At 40.8% G+C, this 16,326-nt stretch overlaps 1 protein-coding gene across 1 annotated transcript in view; it reads right to left on the bottom strand.

Moving 5' to 3' along the window:
* The window catches only part of SLC35F1 (solute carrier family 35 member F1), a 253,553-nt gene that overhangs the window by 99,550 nt on the left and 137,677 nt on the right, over positions 1–16,326 (bottom strand). Inside the window, exon 2 of the mRNA XM_048492293.1 lies at positions 12,450–12,625. Coding sequence (XP_048348250.1) covers positions 12,450–12,625 — 176 coding nt within the window. The remainder of the gene's footprint in view (positions 1–12,449; positions 12,626–16,326) is intronic.

The following is a 16,326-nucleotide window of genomic DNA, read 5'->3' on the forward strand; positions in this document are numbered from 1 at the left end:
GTGGTATCAGTAGGAGACTCTCCTGATGATACCACCCAGGTTTGGTGTAGTTTGGTTCATGGGGGCCAAAGTTATGACTCTCAAATGTGTAGCCCCCATCTCCTATTAGCGCCCATTGGAGTGTTTTTTCAAAAAGGTGCATATACAAGCAGGTCCAGGAAAATCCCGTGATAAGGGAGGGGGGAGCACCAGAAATGGGACTAATCTGTGTTCCATGGTTCGGCTCAGAGGAGATCTCAAGGGAACCTGGATATGTTGGGTGACTATCCCAGGAGTGATATCACCTAAGAATCACTAGAAAATCTATGGTTTTATATTAGAGTTTTTAGAGATTCCTAGATCAGCATGGCATAACCAAGAAAATCTGGAAACATCATAACACCATTTTGCTAAAGATGTCCCCCTGCCCAACACCTGTGACTGCCAGCCAGTTGTTGGCAACCCTATACATAAACAATACCACACTATACATAAACAATACCATATTTTATCTGTGGCATCTTCAGTCAAATGATCTGGGTTAACAGAGCTGGGTTAACAGAGCTATACATTCTATAGTACTTCAAACTACAATCTTTTTCATTTTTAGGGAGAACAACTCCAAGCAGAACAGACTGCCTCCTCAAGCCCTGATTGACTCTTTTATTATAGCCCCTCAGTCTTTCCAGGATTAAGCTTAATTTTCTTGGCCCCTATTTAGTCAAACATCACTTGAAGGGTTTCAGCAGTCCCAAACCAGGGGTTTCCATCATGATCTTGGTCTCCACCTGACACCGTGACTTGGTGCTTGAGCTAAGTCACCAAGGATGTGGGGATTCATAGGGGAAACCTTATCTGATTTGTGCTCCCCCTGCCCAGCTGGATCAGAACCAGGGCAGCAGCCACCACAAGAGAAATTCCAATTACTGCAATTTCCCCAGTATAATATCGGAAGAGATTCTCTCTGGTCCACCTTGGCTAAATATTGAAAGAGCTATCAGGCTTCTGCTCCCTTTTCTCCCTTCCTTCTGGGTTCCCGTCTCACTAGAGTAGGGTTTCCTCTGTCAGGATGTATACTTTTCAGGAGTCTTATTTGTTTATGGGCTTACCAGGACTGGAGTTGTTTATGTGTTATGGCCTCGAACTTTAAGCCAGTAAACATACTCTGTATATCAGTAACATTTATTGAGAAGTGTCAGAGCACCAAAGCTTGGCAAAGCCAGTTCTGGGGAAACTTTATCCCTGGCAAGTCCCCCCTTCTGAATTCCTAAGAAATTGTGAAAAACAGTCTCCAGAGCTGAGGCACCCCAAGGTCAGTGGCAGATAGAAGGAGAGAGCCACCTGGCTTCCTGCCCCTATGAGATAACAGAAATGACTCCATCTCTCATGGAATCAGGGTGTCAGGGGAAAGCCTAGTTATCTACAAAGTAAAGATCAAGGAAAAAATGCCCCAGATGGCAGCAGTAACATATAGCAGGCTGGTCACATATATCTTTTAGCAGCATTTGATTTGTAGCATTGCCGTTACAATGAGGTAGGAATATATCTCAATCACTTAGATACAATCCCCCTGACATTATGCAAGGCAGGCCTTTTCTCCCAATGTTGAAAAGCTTTGGTTTCTCAAATAACTTTATTCCACCAACTCTTTAAGAAGGAAGTATTTCACAGCAAAATCAAATATAGAAGAATTGGTTAGAGAAAAGCAAACATAAAACCGTGCTCGTTTGACATACCTTGACTGAATATATTTTTAAAAATTAGACTATGGAGAACATGTTTGCGACTTGGAATCCCCATTATTCTGGACCAATGACAATAGGAGGGCTTATTCTCCAGTTCCTGTCACAAAATATTATCAGTTACAGAGAATATCTGGTGGTTTGGCAATTTAGCTGTCATGTCTAATGTGAGAGCCAGATTTTTTATTACAGGAAAAATGAAAACCGTAGTGGATGCTACCCATATTTTCCCAACCCATGCCTCACCATAAAAATGCTGCATCTTCCCCTGTAGGACAGCTGGGGATCTGATTACCCATTCTAGCAAACAAGCTTATACTATTTTAACACCATAACTATCCCTATTCATAACAGATTAAAGAATGTGTTTAAAGTCACAAGGAATTAAACAGCCTTTGAGCTGAATAAGGGGATGGAAGAATTGCTTCAGGACAGGTTGAGTTTTAAAAAGTCAAGATCTTAAGTGATTAATTTACTTTTTTGTTGTCTGATAGAAAACCTCACATTTCCTGCTACCAAAGGGTCAATACCAAAAGTACCAAAAGGTCTGTACATGTACTGACAATGCTCCTCTGGTTAGGGAGATTCCTTCAATTTCCCTCCCATTTTCAGATTTTTTTGCAAACCGGGGGGGGGGGGGATACATCAAGCTTTCAGATAAATCTTTCTTCTGTGTAAGTGGGCAGAGTCCACAGTTTTATACCGTGTCCCACTGAAAGATCTACGTGCAGTCATGTGTGGTGCAGTGGAAGTCACAGGAGCATCTTTCCACTGTTGAAAATAATTCTGATTCTCTAATAGCTCTAAAAATACTTTTAAAGTTGAGCCTTAATCAAAAACATCTTCCTGTGCATTATTAAACACGGATCTTTGATAAAACAGCACTTATAGCTCATTGGACAACTATCAGCAAAGCTTGCCTTTTTCCTATAATAGCATCTGCCATTTTCTGCCCAGTTCTGCCTCTGTGCTGCTGCAGCCATAAGACTGTCTCCAGGAATTTAATCTGTTTGCTGCTCACTCAATGGGCATTGGAATGTAAAAAGTAGAAGAATAAAGTTTATTTATCCTGGCAATCCCACACGTGTGGATTTTTCTTTTCTTTTTTGTTTTGAATAAGCGATATGTGTAGTGTAGCAGATTGCACATTAAAAAGAGCAGACCCTTGGAGGACTGGCCTACCTTCCATTAAGAAGCATTTGGTATCCACCAGTGAAATTAATGCGTAGACCTGGCCACTGAATGGGTTTTTGTGCTTTTCATTCAAGCCTTGGACACAAAGAATCGCTCTAGCAAAGTTGATAAAATGCTCCCTGCACTGGGGTTTAAGTCTCAAGGAACTGAATAGTACTCAATTTGAGAGGAAGAAAATGGTTCAGTTCCTGAGTGATATTAGCTGCACTCCCATTCAAGTAGTGTGAACAATGACTGCCAGAGGAGCGGCTGCATGCACATTCAGACTCTCTCTCAAACACACACCCACACACACCACACAAGCAGCAACAAAGTTCATGCCAGAGTATTGTTTATTCATCCCAACAATTCTACCTTGCTCATTTCTATTTTTACTTAGACAGGAAAATTAGGTGTAGAGGAACCTAAGGACAGAATTCTGACAGGGCATCTTCTGCTTTTTTCACTGTGGAGGAACGAATTAAAAGAGCCCTTTACCTGTGGCTCATTCCGCACATGTAGAATAATGCACTTTCAAACTGCTTTCAGTGCTCTTTGAAGCTGTGCAGAATGGCAAAATCCACTTGCAAACAGTTGTGAAAGTGGTTTGAAAACGCATTATTTTGAGTGTGCGGAAGGGGCCTGTGTCTCCATTTGTATGAGCTGGTGAGCACAAGCTGTATTGCTACTTGTTCAGCCCATGCTCAATTCAAAATGTGTCCCCTGATAAAAATCAGTTGCCAACCAGGTTCCCACAAGTGGCACAGCTGAATTTAGACTCCTAAGATTCAACAAATGACCTGAACAGGAGCAGCAGTGGCGTAGAAGGTTAAGAGCTCGTGTATCTAATCTGGAGGAACCGGGTTTGATTCTCTGCTCTGCCGCCTAAGCTGTGGAGGCTTATCTGAGGAATTCAGATTAGCCTGTACACTCCCACACATGCCAGCTGGGTAACCTTGGGCTAGTCACAGCTTTTCGGAGCTCTCTCAGCCCCACCTATCTCACAGGGTGTTTGTTGTGAGGGGGGAAGGGCAAGGAGATTGTAAGCCCCTTTGAGTCTCCTACAGGAGAGAAAGGGGGATAGAAATCCAAACTCTTCTTCTTCCTCCTCAAGTTGTACTGAACACCCAAGACGTCAAGAATCTTAGCTACTTATTCATGTTAAAGTTGGCTGCAAAAGTATTATTTTTTTAATCTTAAGGATCTTATCCTGGCAGGGTAAGGAACTGAGTGGAAATTAAAACTAATTGACATACAGGAAATTACCCACAGTAAGGAAGAAGGCGTTAATTGCCTGCAGACAGCACAGAGACAGAGGCATCTGCAACTTGAAAGCAAACATAAATAATGTGCCAAATGCTGAACCAAAGACATACATTTGATGGAAAGCAAGGTAACAGTAACGTAGAATTCTACTAAAACACTCCAATTTTCTTTCCTTCTTTTTGTTCTCAAGTGATGAGTGAACAGCATGGATTATTCACAGTATGGCTGCATTTGTCAATATGACTCCATAGGTTCATGTGAAACGTTTTGTCTTAATTCCAAATTAGGAGGGGTAGCTAATATCCTAGAGGACAGAGTCAGAATTCAAAATGACCTGGACAGATTAGAAAGCTGGGCCAAAACAAACAAAATGAATGTCAACAGAGATGTGGTGGAGTCTCCTTCTTTGGAGATTTTTTAAGAGAGGCTCAATGGCCATCTATCAGGAGTGCTTTGATTGTGTGTTCTTGCATTGCAGGGGGTTGGACTTGATGGTCCTTGAGGTCTCTTCCAACTCTATGATTCTACGGTCATGTTATTTATTTATTTATTTTTATTTATTTTTCAATTTCTATACCACCCCATCCCCGGAGGGCTCTGGGCGGTGTACAGCATATTACCCAACATGTACATGATAAAACGACTAAAACTTATTAAAAGCAGTTATGAGGACAAGCAAATTTATGATATATTTGGATGCTAAGTATTTTTGAAGAAACAAAAGTTTGGATGTCATTATGGAAGGAAAAATTCAGAATATAAACTAAAAATAACCACATTAAACACACTCTACTTCTCAGCAACCACATATTGTGCTTAGCAGAAAGAGTCTGCAGCCCCCATAGAGAATGACCCGGACCTCTTCCACTAAGAATCCATGAACACTCTGTGCAAAGAATGTGGCAAATATTTCATAATACTATTTTTAAAAAATTAAAATGGATCTACACAGAGGTGAGATGCAGCCTATTTGCACCTATTCAGTAGAACCGGTTGTTAAAATTTTCTCAGTTGGAGAGCCGGTTGTTAATGATTAACTCCACTAGGGACAAGGGGGTAATTTCTGTCCCTGGGTACAACAAATCTCATCAAATGAGGGATTCAAAATTGCCCCCAGGGCCCCCTGCCCCTCATGGCACCCCCACCCCACGGCACCCACTCCCACCCCCTTACCTTCATTTCAGAGCGAGATAGGAATTGGCAGACAATCCCTAACTTAAGTCTCTTTTCTGTAGCCAATAGCTTTTTCCCTTAACAAAAATGGCTACAGTAATAGCCAAGTAAAACCCTAAATAACTTCCGCCCTTAACAAAAACGCCTGCAGTAATGGTGATGAGATAGGTCTGAAAATTGTGGAGTAGGTTTTAAAAGACAATATGACCTTCTACTTTTAGTTTTGTAGAGGCAAGTTCTGCCTCATGAGGGAGGGGGTGGGCTTGAAAACTGGCGAAAGGACTGGGAATGGGATGGAGCGGGGGGGGGTGGAGTGGGGAAGAGATTTAGCACTTTAAAACTGCATTATGCAAACAGCACACAAGCAGTAATTTATAAAGCTTAGAGATTAAGAATCTGACATTTACAAATTAATCTCATAGATACTAGAATGCATTCAGCCTTGAACAATTGAACCTGCAATGTTTTAATTAGTAGGTTTTTTTTATATTATGCTATTAAATGGAGTTGCATAACCCATTTAGTTAAAACAATTGTACAGGTACATGTATGTGATTTTACAATATTGTGTCTCTTAAACTAAGTTCATAGATAACTAAGGAGTACAAGTCATATATTGTTCCAACCTCCAGGTGATGGCTGGAGATCTCCTGGAATTGCAACTGATTTCCAAGCACAGAGATCAGTTCACCAGGAGAAAATGGCAACTTTATATGGTAGATTCTGCATGGTTTAAGTGTGGGGAAAGGTAGTATGGATCCCTCAAGAGAAAGTGACAGTTAGTCTATTTTCAGGTAATTTACAAAATATTTTAGCTGATCTGGTGCAAAAAATTGCTGGGGGTGATTTGTGAGATATTTACATGTTTAATACCCCCTTGGAGCTGTTTCTCAGGCTAACAACCTACCTCATAGGGTTGGTGTGATGACAAGATTTGGAGAGAGAGTTGGTGGGGAGAAGCCCATGTAGTGGAAATTATCTATTAATGTGGAAATTAACTTGTATCGTTGAAGGCTTTCGTGGCTGGATTCAACTGGTTGTTGTGGGTTTTCCGGGCTGTGTGACCGTGGTCTGGTGGATCTTGTTCCTAACGTTTCGCCTGCATCTGAGGCTGGCATCTTCAGAGGTGTATCACAGAAGAAAGTCTGTTACACACTGTGTCCAGTGAGAAGGGAATGTTTTATTTTAAAAAATGTATACCCCACTAAAACATTCCCTTCTCACTGGACACAGTGTGTAACAGACTTCCCTCTGTGATACACCTCTGAAGATGCCAGCACAGATACAGGCAAAACGTTAGGAACAAGATCCACCAGACCATGGTGCCCCTGCGCCCCTGCCGCAGCACCACCCACCCTGCTCAGGAACGCCCCATCCCCAGAACGCCCAGGCCACACCCCCACCATGTCACGCCCCACCCAGCCCCGTTGGCCCCACCACCATCTGAACCTGTTGTTAAAATTTTTGAATCCCACCACTGGATCTACACAATCTGAAACAGAACTGCTGATATATCAATCTTTTACTGGTTGTAGTTAAAACCAGGTGTGGGGATTACAGGCTCAGATATATCTGCTTTTTATGCTCCCATAAACTCCTTGTATACACGAAGATCTGTTTTCAGGTTATTTAAACAGCTACCATGCCACCCCATATTCAAGAGCCCTATCCAAAGGGGGGGGGGGATCTGCTTCTGGGACAGCTGCACCCTCCCCAGGTTTACAGCTGCTTCAATAGGATGCATATGAACTTATCCCACTACATACTTGCATTGCCTTGCTGTGATGTAGGTTAGGCAGAGAGTAACTCCCACTGGGAGTGTCGAAAGGCTCAAGGCTTTTGTTACAAGCTAAAAGGCCACTGTATAAGTCAGCCAAGTATAGCCAAGACCAGCCAAATATGTGGCTGTGTATTTGTTTTTCCCCCCTGTATTTCTGTATAGGCCCTTTTGGGAAGATCAGATAACAACAGCAAAATAAATGTATACATATACTGGCATAGCTACTATTCATGATTTCATCTGAACAGTGCTCATTTATGAAAATGATCCAGATCTGAGGAGAATCATGATCAGTGGCCCTTTCCCCACTTACCTTAAGCCCCACGCTACTCTCCACAAGTAGCGCAGGGTCCCACTGCACTCCCCACGTCAGGGGCGGCAACAGTGCAGCCTCCCCGATGCTGCCGCTCTTGCGCCCGCTCAGCGCGCGGCATCCCTGGCGCTGGCGAAAAAGGCGCCTTTGGATGACCCCGCGCAGAGCGCGGGGTCGTGGGGATGCCCAGATGCGCGCTAGGGATGCCGCACGCTCAGAGCAGCGCGCAGCGATGGCAGCAGCAGGAGAAGTGGGGAAAGGCCCAGTGTTTAGCAGTAGTTAGAAGTCTTCCAAATCTGATGGTAATTCTTACTGTTGGTGGTCGTATTTCATCTTGCTGGGAAGGGAAGGGCATTATGAAGAGAATATGTCAGGATGCCATCCAACCAGAATTGACAGCCCATGTTCCTCCTGAACAGGACTGACCTGATTGGTATTTCTGAGCACAAGGTTTCTACAACCAACAGATCTCTGCAGTACCTCAGTGCACCTGAGAGGGTTTTCTGTTCCTATATAAACACAGTGCAAATTATTTCATTTTATAGTGCTGTTTCCTATACCTACTACCTGTAGGTATATTCCTATACCTAGTTGCCTATACCTAGTACAGATTTTACTTTCACACTCTGTAACTTTTACAGTCTACATGAACTCAGGGAAATGATGAGCTCTCCAGCTACTGAAAATACAAGCTTTCTTCCTGTTTATTTCCTTGCTTGTTAGAAATAGTAGAAAGACTGATATACTTGGTGAATGGCAGTGTTATGATGAATGAAGACTGGATTTTTTTCTTGCAATAATGAACTATTTTTCTGCTGTTTCTTCTGAATTTTTGTTTACAGCTGCTTCCACATGGAGACTTGGTTTGGGTCTGGTGCTGAAACCAGGGTAGATTTCTGGGAACATCCACATGATGATGCCCCCTAATTGCCAACTTTCTGTAATTTTCTGGGCTTTGCTATGATCTTTCACAAACTTGGTACGAAATTGGTTTGTTTCATTTTGGGAAAGACTGTAGCCAAAGAATCTTTAGATGCAGTGAGGATAGGAAAGTTTGTATTTTGGGGGGTTCTGCCTTCATTGGCCCTATTTTCAATGCCTCAGTATATATATATATATATGTATATACTTGCATAGTTCTCCCCCTATCCACAAAGGGTTTGGGGGGCAAAATGATTGGCATTTTGTTATAGGGTTTTAATGATCTACTAGTTCATCTATACCAAGCATTTCCCCCTTTCTTAAAAAAGTAAGTCTCCAGCCATTTTTGTTAAGGATATATGTCTTTATACTTATACCTCTGCAGTGAAAGGGGCTACTTACTTTTTGGAAAAAAAGTTGAGAATTCAGAGGAGCTAGTATATTGTTATAATGCTACAGTGATATGTCAATTGTTGATTTTAAAAAAGCTCTTCCCTCCACCTCCACCCCCCTTCAAATCTCTGGGGCAGCTATTAAGGACAGAGGTAAGGAAACTGCAGGGCGACTGCTATGTGGGTGCTTTATGAGCACTGTGAATGTATAGTAAAAATACACAGAAAATTAGCACACTGTGGAGTCAGCCCACAAATAAAGCCTCCAGGACAAAGAGGGACCATAGCTCAAAGGCATAGGGCATCTAGGTGCCAGCTTCAATCTCTGAAATATCCAGTTAAAAGGATTAAATAGGATGATGTAAAAGACCTTCACCTGAGACTCTGGAAAGCTACTGCTAGTCAATACCCTCCCACATCACTGTATTACTTCACTGTATCTGAGTTCATCATCAGTACAAGTACACCAGGTTTTGACTCTCCCAGAAATACCCTGTAGTGAGGAAGTTTCAGACACATATCAGTTATGCAACATGGGCAGGTCTTCCAGACTAGAAAAACTGCTGTCAATTTCATCATTGTGTTCTGAATCCTGGGAAAAAACACTCTCATGATTATATCACTTTGCAGAACATGTGGAATGGAATTGTTCAAGGGACATTTTTGTAAGAAAAACAGGGTAGTAGTAAAGAGAAACTATTAAATTAAATGGAAATGTTCACGAGGTTATTTTAATAAAAAGAATAGGGCTATGATTTTAATGTCTGAAAAATTTAGACTATTTTCCTGTTTGTATTGTTTTTATTTCATTGCCCTATGTCTTTGTAATTCAGTGTTATTGCACTGTTTGTTGTATGTGCTGTGCCCATCTTAATTGAATCAATATATCTAATCTTCAACGTGGCAAAATCTGTAGATATTTCAATGCAAAGTTTGGAGCCATGAACAGATGAGAAATATATTTTTACCAAACTGAAAAAGACCCTGGCTTGCAGAAATATTAGAAATCTAAACAAGATATGTGACAGGGGGATAAAAACAATAATACAGTTTAATAAATGGATGTCCTCAGTGGCTGTTGCTAGGCAACCAAAACATGATTCAACCTTCAATCCTTGGTTTGTATCTGTAAAACCACCATATTAGTCAAGGCAGGTAGGTGTACAACAGGTACAGTCAAAAGTAATTACACCAATTTGTACTGAAACTCACTAAGTGAGTATCATTTAAATAATTGTTATATGACATATAATTCTACCTGTCATTCACTGATAACAATTCCAATTTTTTTAAAATAATTCAACAGGTAAATACAAAGTCCAGTTTGGCTGCAAAACCTCTAGATTATGTTTTATTTCGGAAATCCTTTGTCAAGCCAATCTGCAATGCAAAAATACAAGTATCAGTATGAGTTAACAACATACAATCCATTCATTCTTTAAATGATACTCAGTGAGTTTGAGTACCCATTGGTGTAATTACTTTTGATTGTATCTGTAAAAGGCAGAGGGGAAGGCCCTTTCCAAAGCTGGGGTTGTTTGTTTTTTTGCCTTTGAGAGAGGACTCATCCGCCTGGCCCACATTGGGCAACTTGCTATCACTTCCTCTGTTTTCAAAGAGATTTTTAATTTTTTTTCTCTTTGTCATATCAAACTAGCAATGTAACACTGAGGCAGAGATACAAAGTAATGTGGGTGACTTGATCAGTTTTGTCAATTTGCTATAGAACTTGTCATGTTAACATTCAAATAGAAATATAAAGAAGCAGGGTTGATTGGATGAGCTTTGTCAATTTCATATTGAACTTGCAATATAACATTGGGACAGAGAGTGATTTTGAAGCAGAGGCAATTCCATTAGCATCAGAATGATGATACTCTGAGGTGATTGGGGGAAAAGTACAAAATTAATTGCTGTCTTTAATCAGGAACTGATCATGTGTTACTGCAGATTAAATGATCATGTGTTACTGCAGATTAAATTTGGTGGAGAAATGTAGTTCTTTGAGTGTAGAGGGAGATAGGGTATGTGTTTCTGTTCTGGTACTGGCACTTGCTCCAAGAGTTGTTTTGGCTTCCATTTGGGGTTGGTAGTTTTCAATAATAGAAATGGAGGCTGAAACTTTTTTGAATTGTCACTTTAAAATAGTACCTGCACAAAAGAAAAAGGGTGGGGAGAGTGTTCTTCAGTGTCACAAATGACAGCCCACCACCATCAAGAATAACACATTTCCAGCAGTAGAGTGTGGAATAAATGCAACTGAAGAGACAAGGGGGAAACTGCCCTAAAATGAGGACAAGGACGAGGGGGATTGAGATGTGTGGAATGATTTCACAAAAAACATTTCCAAGGCACAAGGTTGATCACTGGAAAAATCTGTAGTAAGCTGTGCATCTGGAAAAGGCCTAACACAGTTTTAACAGATACACAGAACTCCTCATTTAGTAGCCTTTCTGTAGCGGAACACAGCAGCACCCTCTTAATCACAAGCATCCCATTGGGAGTAACTTACTATCTGTAACATGGTGTACAGTCTGCTCCACAGGACTGTACTACAAATGAACAATTTAAGCAGCAGGAGTGGTGTCAAATCACTAGCAGATGTAAAACAAGGAAGAATCCAAATGTTGACAACTAAAATCACATTCCAAGCCTCAAACATGGGCTTACTCTCTTGATAGCTATTTTACCCATACATTTGAATTTCCTGACTCAAGTTCATTTCAAAATGTTAGGATCAATAGGCTTATTTAAATAAATACAAATTAATCTAAATACATTCTCCCTGTCCTGTCAGTTCTTGGATAGGCATCCTTTCTAAGTCAGAGAGGGGAAAGAGTAGAAATTGCATAAAATTATGCAGGCATAGTAGAATACACTTGCCCCTGTAAGCACATTTCAATCCAAGGTAAAAGAGATTTTTCCTGAGAACAGAACTGCATGGCAACATTATGTGCATATGTTGTAAGCAACACATCCTGGGGGTAGAAATTTTGGCTTGGCTCAAGAACTGTGTGCTACCCTTGCTTCACAGCAGCTGAGCTTACATATCCCTTCATTTGCACACTCTCTGAAGGCCAAACTAGATGTTATGGCATCCATGGGTAGACCCAGCAGTGGGATTCAAATAATTTAACAACCGGTTCTGGTGGTGGGATTCAAATAATTTAACAACTGGTTCTGCCGAAGTGGTGCGAACCTGCTCAATCCCACCACTGGGTAGACCCATGGACACTAATGCCATTTTAGACACCATCGCCATTTAAAAATGCTGTAAGGGCCCAATCCATATCAGGCTCACAGAGGGACCAGGCAATTTTTTTCAAAGAAGCAAATTGGGTCCCTGATGCATTTTTAAATGGCTAAATTCAGCTCTAAAATGAGCAAGCATCCATGTGTCAGATCCATGGAAACTGGCACATTTCAGAACTAAATTTGCATCATGGATCAGACGCACAAGCAGATGTACAACCCAGATCTCCAGCATTAAATATGTTTTCTATTTCAACACCTATTACAAAATAAGCCAAAAGGAGAAGTAAAACAAAAAAGTCCTTTCACTTCAATGAAAATATTTCATTTAAAATACTGCATATATGGCACTGTGATTTTATATCCTGCTTTGTATAAAGAAAAAGAAAAGAGTGCCACAAAACATCCTGTGGTTTGTACAATTTCTTCTAGTACTCTATCTATAGAATAACACTTACCTTGTCTAACAGCTAATGTTGTGGTATAAACCAAAAATAGGAGAATGTAGTTGAGGAAGCTCTGAAAGACTGGAGTGTTGGCGTGAAAATCCTCCGACAAATACTTGCTGGTCAAGCCAATACCACAAATAAGCAGGGAGAGAACCTGTCCAAGAGCTATAGACAGTAGAAGCTCCCTGGAATAAGAAAGGAACACAAAGATACAACATAGTCAGCTTCACTAGTCAGTAAGGAGACAATACAGAATGAAACATACATTTTCTAAAACACCAAAATGAAGCGTACTACATTACTCAGTCCACTTCTTAACATTTCAGAATATTGCATTTTACAATCACGCAGCCAAATGCAAGCTACTGGGAATTTCTGGTGTACATCTGGAATTCAGGTGAATGTTTCTCTTGCTGTGAGAAAGATAAATGGTAGAGATCTACAAAACAGCAAAATGGAAAGGGCCATCCTCAATAAGAGTGCAAATGGGCACATAGGCAATAATCCAACCAGTATACCATAGAAAAGGCAAGATCCATGTGAAATCATGGCAGATGAGGACTTGCACAAGCATATCTGATTTAGAACAAATCAGAGGTACACTTCAGACACAAGTTTGGACTTCAGTTATAACACCACAGTCTTTAGTTCTAGAACAAGAACAATTTTTCTTTCCTGACTTGGAATGTAGCATTGGAAGTAAGGCACACACTCCCACAAGGGAGTCTGAAGGAATTTACCCATCTTTGGCTGGTGAGTCAACTGCATCCATTCCTGGTTTAATCAGATCTAGCCAGAGATTGATATCTTAGTATCAACTAGACTGGCCAACTGCAATGTGCTATACTTGGGGCTACCTATGAACAGCATTCGGAGGCTGCAGCTAACACAGAATGCTGCTGGTGACTAGTGTGATAGGTTGGAGTCAGTTACCAGAATCATGTGACCTCAATCCTGCAGAAATTATACTGGCTTTCAATGCTTTCCTGAGCCTAATTCAAGGTGTTGATTTCGGCCTTTAAACCCCTATATGATTCAGGTCTGGGATATCTGAATGCTCATCCTCCCCCACCCATTCCTGCCTGGGAATTAAGATCATAGGGAAAGCCCCTGGGTATACAAGAGAAGCCCTTGTATATATACAAGAGAATATACAAGAGAAGCCCTTTTCAATAATTGCCCTACAATTATGGAACAACTTCCCTGGGAGATACGCCTGGTCCCCTCACTCTCAGTTTTTAGGAGGCAGCAGAAGACAGTATCATCCATGTAAGAATTTGATTAGTTCTTTTGCCTACCAGCAGTTTTAAATTATTGCTTTCAACTAGTGTTTTTTACATATTGTATGCATTTCATTGTATTTTATTATTGTTCACATTGTGAGCAGCGTTGCGAACCTGTAAGGTGGAAAAGCAACTAATGCTTGTTTTAAATAAATTAAATAAATAAATACTGGAAGGTTAGGTGACATACCCATTCTGCTATACGCGGATGATGCTGTATTGTCATCTACGCAAGTGGGCCTGAAATGCTTGATGAGACGCTGTGCTAAATATTGCTCAATCAACAAAGTAGAACTTAATTATGAAAAATCTAAGCTTCTTGTTTTTGCTAAAACTTGGTATTGCTATAACTGGAAGTTAAATGACCATAGCCTTATTTGTGCTGCCTCTAATGCCCTTTCTGCACGGGCCAATTAAACTGGGATAACACTGGTAAAAAACACGGGTTGGAGGGAACTTTGCATGGATCCCAATCCTAATGCAGATCCACTCCATATTCCCCCTTAACCTGGGTTTTACAACAATCGCACTATGTGTGATTCTTTTGTTTTAACTTGCCTTGCAGCCGAGGCTGAGCGAATGGCCATGGCTGCAAAGCACGTTATGCTGCTGCATTTTTTTCCTTCCCCTCTCAGCTCCTATCTGCAGAGCCACACAGGCACTACTGGCTCCAACAAGGCTCTGGGGGAGCCTATGTGCCTGCCTGCCTAGCTGCATCAGGAGGAGGTAAGTTTTTGAGAAAAGTTACCCCCCAAAAGCACCTCCTTGTGAAGGCGTGCACTCCAGTCAGTGCACTGGCTGTCCACGGGACAGCCAGTCATGCGAAGGGCCTGGGGCTATGCCAGGTTCGTTAATCCCAGCTGTAACCTGCTCAGAATTTGCTGTGTGGACATGCTCCCCACTGGGTCTGGAAATTCCAAGCACACCAGGCCATACAGCTGAATATTTTTCTCTCTTACAAAATCCAAGGCGGTGCAGAGCTTACACTTTCACTCACTTTAATACTATTCCATCTGCCCTATTCTCAGGAAGATTCCAGAGAGTACTGTATGCAAAAAGATTCTGCCCTTGTGATTCAGGCACTATTGAAACAGTACAACATATTTTATTCTTTTGCTCATTTTATGCTGAGATTTGGGCTAAGTTCTTAACCCCTATTCTTGCACTGAGGGCTGATTGTTGAAATTTTGACATCCTTTTTATTAAATAGCCCTTCTGCAGATCTGTGTGAGAGGGTAGCTAGTTTCCTACAGGGCATTGTAAACCTTCATGTTGTTAGGAATAAGTGTTAACCTAGATATTGTAAAACATATGATATATATTTTTTTCTATATTTTATATTATTTTAATGTTAATCAACTGTGTCTCCTTTTAAAAAATAAATTTTATTGAAGTTTAAAAAGAACATTTTATAACTTAAGCAAATTCATGCAATCATATCAGACATACAAACTGTACCCATTTTCAGGGTAACGATAACAGTAGTGCAAAAAATAAACCAATTACCTGAATTCTATTATCATTTTTTTTGGCATACGTATAAGTATTTCAAATAAAGGGTGGAATATTATTTTCCACCTCTCTTAAACTACATAATCTATATGTGTCTCCTTTTAATTATTATAATGGTTTATATTTTTTGTTGTCAATAAAGGCGTATACATATTTGTAAATACTGGAAATGGCCTAAAACTTGTTTACTGGACAATTGTTTAGAACACTTGTACAGAAAACAGGGTGGAGCTGATCTCAGTCACCAAGGTGAAGAAAGAAAAAGGCCAATGTAATGGATAAGAGCATATCCTTTACAAGTTCACTTAGAGACGTCAATAAGAGTATCAGTAAGTGTTTCAGTGGAAAACCATCTGTGGAGGGTGGTACTTGGTTGAGCCTATTAATTCTTGACCCATTATTAAATTGTAATAAAGCTGTTTTGAAACATCTTTCTTATACTGACTATTGTCACTACAAATCTTTCTGCATGAAGCTAATATTTATATGTTGATAGCACTGCTTTCTTAATAATGTGATATTTTGTTTTTACCTTTCATATAAACAGATTTCCAAGTGTTGGGCATCATTCCCAAACATGCAATGAAAGAATGCAACATAGGGGGAAAAACCTTAGGCTAAATTACTGTGGACTGTGTCACAGAAGTTTTTTAATAGCACACATGCCACAAATCTGGTAGCTCCTCATTTACAACTTTATGATATAGCTGCTACTGAGTAATATGCAGTGGCATAGCGTCAACGAGACGGGGGGGTATGGTGCCCTGGGCATGCGCCAGTGCAGAGGCATGGAGGGGGCATTCCGGGGTGGGCGGGGCATGGCAGGCGTGCAGGGTGCTTGTGTGCACTGGCACAGTTTTCCCTCGCTCCGCCCCCTGATAATATGGAATTGTGCCCCATATTGAAATACTAAAGTGGGTTGTTAATTTCACCAAATCTTTTTTTAAAAATACAGACTGTCTTGATTGCATCACACCAGTGTCAGAACTTCTGATGTAGATAGCCAATCACACCCTAATGTACAAATTGGCATCATGCTTATATAGGTGCATATACATTTAATCTGCAATTCATAATAGAAATGTGGGCAA

This window comes from Sphaerodactylus townsendi, linkage group LG01 (assembly GCF_021028975.2).
Source record: "Sphaerodactylus townsendi isolate TG3544 linkage group LG01, MPM_Stown_v2.3, whole genome shotgun sequence".
NCBI classification, from domain to species: Eukaryota; Metazoa; Chordata; class Lepidosauria; order Squamata; family Sphaerodactylidae; genus Sphaerodactylus; species Sphaerodactylus townsendi.